At 41.5% G+C, this 13,599-nt stretch overlaps 1 protein-coding gene across 4 annotated transcripts in view; it reads right to left on the bottom strand.

Annotated features, from left to right (window-relative positions):
* Positions 1 to 7,489: 7,489 nt before the first annotated feature.
* CRBN (cereblon) overlaps positions 7,490 to 13,599 on the bottom strand; it is a 42,297-nt gene continuing 36,187 nt past the window's right edge. For all 4 annotated transcript variants that reach the window (XM_029051860.1, XM_039910180.1, XM_029051861.1 and 1 more), the window contains exon 11: positions 7,490 to 10,839. In XM_029051860.1, coding sequence (XP_028907693.1) covers positions 10,656 to 10,839 — 184 coding nt within the window. In that variant the 3' untranslated portion in view covers positions 7,490 to 10,655. The remainder of the gene's footprint in view (positions 10,840 to 13,599) is intronic.

Genomic DNA, 13,599 nt, shown 5'->3' with positions numbered 1-13,599 from the left:
AGGAACTGGGTTTTAATCCCAGTCCTGCCACTTGTCTGCTGTGTGACCTTGGGCAAGTCTCTTAACTTCTCTGTGCTTCAATCACCTTATTTGTCAAATGGGGATGAAGACTGCGAGCCCTATGTGGGACAGGGACTGTGTCTGACCCGATTATCTTGTTTCTACCCCAGCACTTAATAGAGTGCCTGGCACAAAGTAAGAGCGTAACAAATGCCATTAAGAAAAAAAAAATTCAACTCTGATCTACACTAACCTGCATCAGGGAAGTCCTGCACATGTCCACAGAACCTGTGCTGTCATGAAATTCTCAGTTTTCTGCAATCAATGATATTATTGAGAGCTTATTGTGTGCAGAGCAATGTACTAAGCAAGTAGGAGACTCTAGAAGGCTCTACTGTAGTAATAATAATAATAATTGAAGCAGTATGGCATAGTGGACAGAGCATGGGCCTGGGAGTCAGAAGGTCACGGGTCCTAATCTCAGCTTGGCCACTTGTCTGCTGTGTGACCTTGGGCAAGTCACTTTACTTCTCCATGCCTCAGTTACCTCAGCTGTAAAATGGGGATTGAAACTGGGAGACTGTGAGCCCCACGGGGGAAAGGGACTGTGTGCAACCCGCTTTGACTGTATCTACTCCAGCGCTTAATACAGTTTCCGGCACATAGCAAGCCTTAACAGATACTATAATTATTAATTGTGGTATTCGTTACTATGTGCCAAGCACTGTATTAAGCACTGGGGGGTGGATACAAGCAAATCGGGGTGGATACAGTCCCTGTCCCACGTGGGGCTCACAGTATGCTCCAAAAGTGCTCTGACAGACTAAGAACAGTAGTAGCAATAGCCAAAAGAGCGCTCGTTGAGCATCCTTCGAATGCACTGTACTGCACTTGGGAAGCATAAAACCCAGCATTGACCCATTCCCTGTCCACAGAGAGCTCACACTCTACTGGGGGAAACAGACATTAAAATATTTGCAACTAGAGGGATCAAAACAAATAATCACATTTATAATTGCATAAAAATATATACATAAGTTCTGAAGTTGGCTAGAAATCGGGGCATGAGTGCTAGAGAGTTTGGGTTTATATAATTGATCCACTTATTATTATTGTTTTTAGTTATAATTATGTTATAATGGAAAAATTAGAATTATATGATCGGCCCATTTATTATTAATGAAAATTAGAATTACATCAGTATCTACAAAGATGTTCCTGACAACCCTTCCGCTGCCCCACTTTTCTATCACCCCTCAACTCTACTGACGTCCCGCTCCACTTCAGCTCGCCCACTCATCAACTTGGACACACACTCGATCTCATCATCTTAAGTCACTGTACAATCTCTACCCTCACCAACCTCTTTCCGACCAAAACATCCTCACCTCTCTTCTCTCTCTCACACACCTGTAGAAATGGGACGATAAGTGCGGCTAGATAATGGTGACTAGTAGTGTATGGGGATCAGGTCTATTGCTCTTATTGTACTCTCCCCAAGCACTCAGTAAAATAACCTGTAATGCATCAGGGTTGTTAACTGAGTACTTACCGTGTGCAGAACACCGTACTAAGCACTTGGGAAAGTATGATACAATAGAAATGGCCAACGTGATCCCTGGCTTGTACTAAGTGCTTGGTGACAGCAGGTGGGGAAGATGGCTGTGGTGGGATTCGCTTTGTACAGTGCTCTGCACGCCGTAAGCGCTCAATAAATACGATTTGAACGAATGAATCATTCTAGACTGTGAGCCCGTTGTTGGGTAGAGATTGTCTCTATCTGTTGCTGAATTGTACTTTCCAAGCACCCTCTGCACACAGTAAGCGTTCAATAAATACGATTGAATGAATGAACAAAAAGAGGTGGTGAGAAGGGAGCAAACGAAGCATCAGCAACATTGGAGGATGAGGAGGTTGAATCCTCCCACTTTCCCTGTGAAAAGGGGGAAAGAAGGAGAAAATGAGCCCCCTCCCTACAGAGAGGCAGGGCAACAGGGGAGATAGTCCTTAGGAACAGGTCATGGGTGAAAGGGAATTGTCTCATGATATGGCAAGGATTCCACAGATCACAGGGAATGGAGTTGTGAGAAGGGAGGCGTGTAGTGGGGAGGGGGAATAAAGGGATAGGCGTGTGGTGGCAGATGGTGTTTTGGGGGGTGGGAGGGAAGAACAGGGATATAGAGAAAGGAAGGAAAAGAAAGGGGATGGAGGATAGACAGGTACAAAACTCTCTTTCCCTTGGGCAGTTCTCTCCAGCCACCCCACATTCTAAATTCTAAGAAAGAGAGGTACAGGTGGTGATGGGGAGTAGAAAAGTGAATCAAGGAGACCCGCATGGCAACTAAACTCCACTCTTCAGCAAAGCTATGGTGGTTGTACAGGACCACAACATTTTTTTTTTAGCAATACGCAGGAGTTTTTGTTTTCAAAGATGCGAGCCCCATGTGGGACAGGGGCAATGTCTGACCTGAATATATTCTATCTACCTCAGCGCTTACTACAGTGCTTGGCACATAGAAAGGGTCTAACAAATGCCATTAAAAAATAGGAAATACTTCTAGCTTTCTTTGAAGGTCTTCCAGTTCAACAGGCTACAAGCCTCCTCCAAACCCTTTTATCATTAATCACACAGAGGCTGCCGGATGCGGATGACTGTGCTCTAGTCTAAGGGAAACTAAAGTTATATACCAGCCTGCAGTCAGAAAACTCTAACACATAACCAATAATTTTCATTGTTAACCCAGAGTTTAATATATATTGCTTGTACCCAGGGGTTGACACTACCAGATATGTGAGTTGTGGTTTTTTTTTTTTAACACCTTCCTGTATCAAATTATTTTTCAAAAGGAATGTAAATCCAAGAAGATAATATTTCTCCTAAAGCCCTCGTTGACAATGGTACGTAGAGGTGATTTGCGGGAACATAGACAATTCATTTCTCCCATGGAAAATATTCTCACTTTATCTTTATTTGTGCCTAAATAAGTCTTTTACGACAGAACTGCTTTAAAGAGGATTAGGGCTCTACTCCGGTTGAGCTTCAAGAGCATGTATTAATTTGACATGGAAACACAATTCACAGTAATGGGTTTCTTCAAATTTCCATTTCACCCTTTTCCGGTTCCTGGTTAAAATTGGAACAGCCATAGAAGCAGCGTGGTCTAGAGGAAAGAGACTGGGAGTCTGAGGACCTGGGTTCTAATCCCCGATCCTCCACTTGCCTGCTGTGTGACCTTGGGTGCTAGAGGAGAGGAGTGTGCAAGCTGGGCCATAGTAGGAGAATAGTGAGGTGAGGTAAGATGGGGCAAGCTGATTGAGTGCTTTGAAGTCAGTGGCAAGGAGTTTCTGTTTGATGCGGAAGTGAAAGGGCAGCCACTGGAGGTTCTTGAGGAGTGGCGGGAAATGGATTGAACGTTTTTGTTGCAGCAGAGGGAAGTATGGATTGGAGAGGGGAGAGACAGGAACCTGGGAGGTCAGCGAGGAGGCAGATTCAGTAGTCAAGGCAGGATAGGATAAGTGCTTGGATCATCATGGTAGCAGTTTGGATGGAGAGGAAAGGGTGAATTTAAGCCATGCTGTGAAAGTAGAACCAGCAGGATTTAATAATAATAATAATAATAATGGTATTTGTTAAGCGCTTACTATGTGCAGAGGACTGTACTAAGCGCTGGGGCAGATACAGGGTAATCAGGTTGCCCCACATGAGGCTCACAGTCTTCATTCCCATTTTCCAGATGAGGGAACTGAGGCCCAGAGAAGTTAAGTGACTTGCCCACAGTCACACAGCTGACAAGTGGCAGAGCTGGGATTCAAACCCATGACCTCTGACTCCCCAAGCCTGTGCTCTTTCCACTGAGCTACACTGAGTATGTGGGTGGAATGAGAGATATGACTTGAGGACAAAGCCTTCTAAGTGTCTGCTAACTCTGTTGTACTCTCCCAAGCATTTAGTATGGTGCTCTGCACATAATAAGTGCTCAATAAATACGATTGCTTTGATGAACTTCTAATGACTCCCAGAGTGTTGGAAGGATCCCCACGCAATTGACCACTAAGTACTGTAAGATGAGCGTATCCCATGATATCTGTATGCAAAAGAAGAATGGTTTGAAAATAAATTACACTTAAGGGAACCCAAATCAAAACCAGACTTCATTTTACAGCTTGAAGATTTTTGATTAGAAGCTAACAGAAGTCCAACGATGACTGAAAGTGTCCTCACGATCAAAAACATTTTTTTTTTTTATCTTTTTCAAAGAAAAGGTCATACTTTTATTTTAGTTAATTTTTTATAATAAAGTTTCTTTGTAGTTCCTTTACCTTCCTTATGAACTGAATAAAGCCTTTACTATCTTTTGATATCTGATATTTTATTATTGATTTTATTCAGATGGTTGACCTTTCTTATGAGCTTCAATAAACCAGCAAATCCCTTCCCCTCCCCTCAGCACTGTGCTCATTTGTACATATTTTTATTACCCTATTTATTTTGTTAATGAGGTGTCCATCCCCTTGATTCTATTTACGGTGATTATGTTGTCTAGTTTTTGTCCGTCTGTCTCCCCTGATTAGACTGTAAGCCCGTCATTAGGCAGGGATTGTCTCTGTTGCCGAATTGTACATTCGAAGTGCTTAGTACAGTGCTCTGCACATAGTAAGCGCTCAATAAATACTATTGAATTGAATAGTCTATTGTGAGCTCAACTGGATATGGTCCCATAATTCTTTTCAAAAACCTTGGTTTCTGGCTAGTCAAGATTTTCTCAAAATGAATACTACCAGTTAAAATTTGTATGCGTGTGTGTGGAGAGGGGGAGGGGATGGAGAGGGGTAATAATAATAATAATGGTGGTATTTGTTAAGCGCTTACTATGTGCAAAGCACTGTTCTAAGCGCTGGGGGGGGGGGAATAAAAGGTGATCAGGTTGTCCCACGTGGGGTTCACAGTCCTATTCCCCATTTTACAGATGAGGTAACTGAGGCACAGAGAAGCCTAAGTGGTTTGCCCAAGTTCACACAGCAGACAAGTGGTGGAGCTGGGATTAGAACCCACGTCCTCTGATTTCCAAGCCCATGTTCTTTCCACTAAACCATGCTGCAACTACCTCACTACAAACAATACATGCACAAATCTTCACACAGGACCTATAAAGTCTTCTACCCATACACAGTATAATAGCTGTAATTTTATTGAAAAATCCCGGCGTGAATATAATGCTGCCAAGGGAGGTATAAATCTAAGACAGATCGGTGTCAACCCTAAATGCTCACTGCGACAGAGATCCGGCATGCTAATCAGTACGAACTTATTTATGACCAAATCCCGCTAAGTGTTGTTTTCCAACATTAGATGCCCGTTCTTTGAAGAAACAGAACCGTTGAAACTGCTGAGAGTTGAGGTTCCACCAATCCACTATTCAGTTTAATGGTTAAATCTCCATGGTCAAATGAACGTAGTTAAGAGACAAAGGGTGAAAATTTTCACCTAATTTTCAAGTAGAAGACCATACACCCATTATCTTGAGCTCAGGCACCGGGCCTTCTAGAATTATTTCACGGTCTTTCAGGGGGGTGAGGGAGGGCTATGTGTGTGTAAAATATGAATTACATCATCCTTCCTGTTGTGTCTTTCGCCAAACTTCTTTCCATCGTATTCTTCGACCGAGAGTCCCTGGAGAATCAGGGACCCTATTTGACTATTAACCATGTCTTTACTTCCCCACAACAACTACATGTCCAAAACTGAGCTCCTTATCTTCCCTCCCAAGCCCTGTCCTCTTCCTGATTTCCCTGTCACTGTGGATGGTACGAACATCCTTCCTGTCTCTCAGGCCCACAACCTTGGTGTCATCCTTGACTCAGCTCTCTCATTGAACCCACACATCCCATCCGTCACCAAAACCTGCCGTTCTGACTTTCACAACATCGCCAAGATCCACCCCTTTCTCTCCATCCAAAAGGCTATCATACTGGTACAAGCTCTCATTATATCCTGGCTGGATTATTGTGTCAGCCTTCTCTCTGATCTCCCTTCCTCCTGTCTTTCCCCAATCCAGTCTATTCTTCATTCCGCTGCCCAGCTCATCTTCCTGCAGAAACGCTCTGGGCATGTCACTCCCCTCCTTAAAATCCTCCAGTGGTTGCCTATCAACCTCCGCACGAAACAAAAACTTCTCACTCTGGGCTTCAAGGCTCTCCATCACCTTGCCCCCTCCTACTTCTCCTCCCTTCTCTCTTTCTACTGCCCACCCTACACGCTCCGCTCCTCTGCCGCCCACCTCCTCACCGTCCCCCATTCTCACCTACCCTGCCGTCGACCCCTGGCCCACGTCCTCCCTTTGTCCCGGAATGCCCTCCCTCCTCACCTCTGCCAAAATAACTCTTCCCCTCTTCAAAGCCCTACTGAGAGCTCACCTCCTCCAAGAGGTCTTCCCAGACTGAGCTTCCCCATTTCCCTCTGCTCCCTCTCTGACCCCCTTCACCTCCCCTCAGCTAAGCCCCCTTTCCCCCTGCTCCTCCCCCGCCCAGCACTGGGCTCATTTGTATATATTTTTAGTACCCTATTTATTTTGTTAATGAGGTGTACATCCCCTTGATTCTACTTATTGTGATTAAGTTGTCTTGTTTTTGTCTGTCTCCCCCGATGAGACTGTAAGCCCGTCAATGGGCAGGGATTGTCTCTGTTGCCGAATTGTACATTCCAAGCACTTAGTACAGTGCTCTGCACATAGTAAGTGCTCAATAAATACTACTGAATGAATGAATGATGGGACTTCTTCATCAAAGGTGGGCGAAACTAAGTGCAGAAAGTTAGGAAACCTATCTGTAATCCCCAGGTTTGTGTTGCTGGCCACTTACTAGGCATTTTGGATAACTTAGGCCCTTGTGCATTTTGTTCTAACCCCTTCTTTCTCACCTGAAGCTCATTCTGCGTGCATACCTGTGAAGTGAGCATACGCTTTTCGTGCCTGGGAGACGATCAAGACAGCTTTATATAGGCTCGGACGTGTAGCTCCTGCTCATGGTGCAGAGAGAAGCATAGAGAAGCAGCGTGGCTCAGTGGAAAGAGCATGGGCTTTGGAGTCAGGGCTCATGAGTTCGAATCCCAGCTCTGCCACTTGTCGGCTGTGTGACTGTGGGCAAGTCACTTAACTTCTCTGTGCCTCAGTTCCCTCATCTGTAAAATGGGGATTAAGACTGTGAGCCCCACGTGGGACAACCTAATTCCCCTATGTCTACCCCAGTGCTTAGAACAGTGCTCGGCACATAGTAAGCGCTTAACAAATACCAACATTATTATTATTATTATTATGGTGACAGGTGGCTTATTTCATTTAAACCTTTCTCTATGACCACCCTTCTCTATCTCCCAGTGATGACCCTGGAGAAGCAGGTTAAAGGTGGTAGAGGCAAACAGAGTATTGGCAGATATTGTGTTGAAAGATAGAGAACTTTTCAAAGCAATAAAAATAACTTCACCCCACTTCTGTACATCATAAGTCACAGACGTGATGTTAGGGCTTTATTTAAGAGTTGAAATCGATCTGAAAGAGATATATTCTTTGCAGATGTGTGCAAGCAACAAGACATTCTGAGATTGATTTCAAAAGGCAAAGTTAAATCAGTGTGTTTCCTAACTGCAGCTTTGCAAAGTTTACAGAGCCTGATGAAATCTAGTAACTGAATAAACTTGAAACATTAAATGTATAAAACATCGTTATAAAAAAACCCAAAAGACAATGCAGAATAAAACCACCTAAAAACAAATTCACTACATACTCCAAAAAAACCACACAAGCTTTTCAAGGGTTTTGCCCCGTCACCAAATCTAACAAGAAGACACTTCCAAACTACATAATTCTGTTACTACTACAAAAAGTGAGCTCAGGTTGGGCGGGGATTGGTGGGATACTATTGTACTACTGATAGAAGCATCCAATAAATATCAGTGACTGATCGATTGATAAAATGAAATTTAGAGAGTAAAGGCTCTCAACATCTCCAATTAAAATATTTTCATCTTGCTGAATCTAGTGATGACCGGCCTAGATGACTTTTCAGTGTGAGATGGTTTGTTTTCATTTGACATCGTGGTTTTAATATTCAACTACTTTCCTCTTCCCGATAATTAAAGGCTGCTTTTCAAATCATTAAAAAAAATCATCACAGACAGAAGTACCCCAACGAATTCTATAAAATAATACATACATATTAAGGGTTTTTACAAGTGCAATTCACTTATTCTTGAACCACAAAAGAATTTGCAAATTCATTTCTTTAATTATAGAAAAGTCATGAGCCTTGTATTTGCAAACACACCACAAAAGAGATTTAGACCCATGGGACAGCGCAATTATAATCTTGAACTGATCTCACTTGAATAGACTGTATATACCAACACACAATACCAAAAATATGCATATTTCATGCTCAAAGAATGCCACACATTATGAGCGTGACATTTTAGTTGTGTCGATCCCCTAGAAACCTAACAAAACAACCCACTAAAACCAACACTGTGTTTGGTAAGAACCAAAGACAACATCCATCTTGCAACATCCCTCATCCCAAAAAGGTGACTGTTACAAACTACACTTTTCTCTAAGCCTGGAAAATAAACTTGCCCTTGCTCTCATTCTCACTACGATGCTGAACAACTTTTGATTTTCAAGACTGGTTCTTGAAATAACACCAGAGTTTAGAAAACCTTTTAAGAAAGAACAATTTCATTCTCTATTCGGAATCACTCTTCTAAACTCATTTCTGCCACAGCACAGGTTCGCAATGCTCGCTTTGGCTAACGTGATGAGAGGAAATAGGGAACGTTCTTCCGAAGCGCGAGCCTGTTTGGTCTCGGAGCGCCACACCACGGAGAAACTGCTTGCATGGAGCGACGGGACAGGAGAGCACTAAAGTGCGGGGTTTCTCAAGAACACAACTCGCACTCTATTAGAAAGTTAAAGAGTTGGGACAGTTCGAATGAACTTGTGTGCATGAAAAACAAAACGTTCATAAGCACAGAGGTAGAAGGGGCCAAAAATGAAACCTCTGCCATTATGTCACTAGTATTCTAAAGACTCCTTTACGGGCTGGATGTTCCAAGAATACTTACCTTACTTTCATTTATCAATTTCAAAATATTTCATTTAAAGTCATAATTTCAAAATTACTACTTCACAGTGTTGCCACTAGTGACCTATCATAAATACGTTTTTTTACATTTTATTAGGATAACCTATCAGTAATTAGTTTGTAAGCTCCTTGCGGGCAGGGATCGTGTCTACCAACTCTGTGGTATTATAGCCTCCCAAGCGCTTAGTACAGTGCTCTGTACACAGTGAGCGTTCAATAAATAGCACTGAATTACACTACCTAAACATGATGGATTAAAGGGGGTGCAGAAGACTACAACACTCAATACATTTTTTTCGTTGTTTAAAAATGCCAGGAAATAGATCTAGAGGCATTTTATAAAATACTTGGAATAAAGAGTGAACCACACCGTTCTGAAAGAAGTAATGGACAGCTCCGTCACTTTTGGATTCTACCATCAAAGTGCATTCGAAAAAATCTGATATCTTTTTGGCACCCAAATCTAAGGTCTACTTTCACAGTGTCTCAAAAAAAAAAAAAAAAAAAAAAAGCTGCCTTTGAGGCCTGCTTATTTATAGAACTCATTCCTCTCTCCAAATAATAGAGTAAATGAAGGTAATGTTAAGTATGGAAGGACAAATGAGCAACTGGATTTCTCCTACTCCCCGCCCTTCCCGAAACATCATTAAAAGCGCTAAAATCATTTTACTGAAAACAGTACACATATAAAGCAAATTAACTGAAGATAGAGTTAGAGTTCACCAAATACTAAATGTATTTCATAGTATTCTTCAAAATTCACTAATATATCGTAGAAAACGAGAAAAGTTATTGTGGATGGGGGTGTGGGGTGGGTGTATGGGCAGGGGGGCGAGGGGGGAGAGAGCGATTCCGAGCTGTACATTCAGCATTAATACTTAAAAATGCAAGAGATTTATAAATCAACATGTTCAATAACTGAAATGTAGACTGCAAAGGGAAAAAGGCCTTTTCCTTTATATGATCCAATCTCCCTGGCGAGGGGAACACTGTACCATACTCGTTTCAGCGGCCAGAACCATACATAGGTGATTCGTTTCTGCCACTTCAGCACTGCAACTACAATACCGTTGCCACCATCCGAAACAACAACGTGATCTCACATTGTTAAGCGAGATGGGAATTCAGTAGTCGTTCACATACTCGGAAACATCAGTGACACCTGCGAGATGTCTTTACCAGGCATCGCTGGCAAGCATCCAGCATCTCCTTACCCTAACTGGGCAAAACGGATTTTTTTTAAACTATACAGAGCAGTAGCAGGTTTACCAAGTTTCTCGGTATTCCTGAATTTTAAACTATTTGCCATATTGCTTCTTTTCCTCGCCCTGATGGCATTTTAATTTAAATCTTCAGTTACTGGTGTTCCTGGAAATCACAATTCCACATCCGTCATGTCTCAATGCAACGATGCCTTTTATTCCATTATATACCTGAAGAAACATTAATTTTCAAAACAGATCTGATTTAGAGACAATAAGGTTCAAATGACTTCTGCTCCTTAGGCTCAAAGCAAATCAGAGTCACAGGCAAAGTAAAGGTGCTATTTCTTGACCAGTTTCATCCTCCGTTTCTGGAATCCTAGGCAGGAGAGCCGATCGTGTCAATCCCCAGAATTTCTGAGGAGACATATCCTTCTTGGTAGCTGTAAATTTCCAACCGATATGACTCCCGCAATATCTACATTGGGCTATAGTCCACGCATACCTACGACAAAGTAAATGGCTCGGCGTTAGATCATTTTGCCCTTTCCTTTTATTGGGGGAACAAAAACCCTAACCTACCTATATTTTTTTTTTTAGTGGAAATTTCTACATCAGTAACCCATTAATTCAATTGGCTCACATGACATCAACTCATACGGCTTTTACGAGGACTGTCCATTGGAAGTGAGTGAATCCTGAACTGCGTACTTATACAGAAATGGACATCGCTCAAGGAAATTCTTTTAGGAATTTCATGCTAGAGAATCACACTGAGTGTTTTTAATAGCATGATCCATTTTAAAGGTGAATATTAAAACGAAGTGATCTGACGCTGATTCCACTTACTTTGTATATCCTATAAACACATACTCTGTCCAATTGATCTAAGTGCCAAATTTTTAATCAGAAAGACAGACTCGCCGCCTTTTCTCATGAAAAGGATCAGATTCACCATTTCCTTAATCTACACTAGCTTTTACTGAGCCCCAAATGCTTCTGCCTTTTGAAAATTCATATTCACTTTGCATGTATCCTTTGAATTTTACAAGGACCACATTTTCCTCTTGCACCTACATTTTTTGCCATTTTGCATTTCATTCAAGTGAGAGAACAGAAGGTTTTGTTTTTGTACATCATCCTAAAAGCATGCACTTTTTTGCTGTTGTTTATTAATGTTCGGGACATTTAATTTATAATCATCACAGTAGGGAATCAATGTCGTTTAGAGTGATATTTCTCAACTGGTTATAGAACTAACGAGCCTGCTCCTGAATGAGGATAAAGTATTTTCTACAGTCATAAATCACACACGGTTATTTTTTTTTACTGAAAAATGAAACCAATATTTTAGTTAAAAGTGCTAATGTTCCCTTAAAGTAATGGGATTTTTATTCATTAGCATAATAATCAGATCATAAAAGTTCGGTCTTTAAATAATCTATTTTAGGGGGTGGAAGCCCGTACTTACTCTGTGTGTGGTCTAACAACAATAGTAATAATAATGATACCACCTTATTTTAGGGGGCACTGCATTTGTATAGCGATTTTATTTTTCCAAAGACCTGTCACATCCATGATTTCATTTTTATCCTCACCACATCCCTGAGAGATAGGGAGAAAGGGTATAGAAAAGTTCTTCCAAAAAAACCAGTCAACTAATGGTAATTTTTTTTCTAAAACCCTTGAAAATTTCCAATTACAGAAGAAGAGAGAGTTAATGGACCAGTTCACATCCAGAACAAAAGTTTCTGATGACAGAACTTGGAGGGTTTGCGCTCCCCGTCTTTTAACAGAAAAGATGAGTATTTATAATTGCAAAGAGAAAGATTTGGGTAGTTTTCCCATATGGTCTCCGGCATTAACCCACGCATTCTTTTCTTCACCTGTATTTATTTCTATTAATGTCTGTCTCCCTCTCTGGACTATAAGCTCTTGTGGGCAGGGAACGCGTCTGCCAACTCCATTGTACCGTACTCTCTCCCAAGTGCTTAGTACAGTGCTCTGCACACAGGAAGCCTTCCGGAAATACCACTGATTGATTTTCTTGTTAGCCAAATAATATACTATTATCAACTGATGAAACTCCATAGGGGAGGAAGCAAGGACGGGTTTGCTCTCCACTCCCCAGTATTATCACCATGATCAGCACTAAGCATCAAACTGCCAGAGGTGTGGGTCCACATTCCTGCGAATCCTAAATCTGTCAAGATGAAAGAGGCAGGGACAGTGAACACTAGGAAAAAAGGGTTGCCCACTGAAAACTAATTCCCCGGGAAGTGCCTCGAAACCTGAAGAATCCATCAGTGTCAGCCCCAGTGGCATTTTTCAGCACTTTTGGTTTTTCTGTTACCTGCTCTTTCTTCCCCTTAACCCTCTAATATGGCCATCCACCCCCTTCTAGTTCTCTATGGTCTCCTAAATGTTCAGTACCAAATCAACATTTGGATGAGAGAGGAAGTGAGGAACTCCTGGATCCCCTTTCTAATCCAGCCAGAATGGACTGTCATGGTGCCTTTCTAGAATGTACCTCAAGGAATGAAATAGGACCCAGGTATCCTCTCCTTCCCCAGCACTGTGAACTCAGAGTAGGAGAGGCCTTGATCCTCCTGTTTCTGAACTAGGTATGACCTTTCATCTCCCAGTAGATCAAAAAGCATCCAAGGATTCTCTTGCTGGCCTATAGGTTCAGACTTGGGACGGGGGGGAAAATGCTAGGAAACATTTGTAATCTACCCCCAGGGGATAAGAAACCCTGAATATCAATTACTCAAATATCCACTTCTTGGGGGGAAAAAAAATGGATAACTGAAAATTGGAGTAGCAGATACTGGAATATGCCAAAGTTTGTGGAAAATAAGCATACAAAAGGTGATAATGAATTAAAAAATCAGGTATAAAATAAAAATAAAAATCATGAATAAAATCATAAATAATGAATTAAAAAATCAGGTATAAAATCACTTAGTACATATCTGTTCCAACTACTCTATGGAATACTTGCCTTAGTTTTGCTCAGGTTATCATTTCAAACTTAGGTTAATAATATTCTAGGTGATTGTACTTAGGGGTCAGTCACTATGAAGGGGTATATCAAGAACAGTAACTATAGATTTTACAATAAATACTACAGTTAAACTGAAAATAATGCCAATCGGTGTTAGAAAATCATCTCAATGGATAGGGTTATTCAAATGTTAGTGGAATTAGTTCTTCTGATATTGTCCCAATGTATATGATTCTACTGTGTATATTAACTAACTGG

The sequence above is a fragment of the Ornithorhynchus anatinus genome, chromosome X1 (genome assembly GCF_004115215.2).
Source record: "Ornithorhynchus anatinus isolate Pmale09 chromosome X1, mOrnAna1.pri.v4, whole genome shotgun sequence".
Lineage (NCBI taxonomy): Eukaryota > Metazoa > Chordata > Mammalia > Monotremata > Ornithorhynchidae > Ornithorhynchus > Ornithorhynchus anatinus.
Note: the sequence above shows the minus strand (reverse complement) of the source record. Positions and strands in the feature narration are given on the sequence as shown.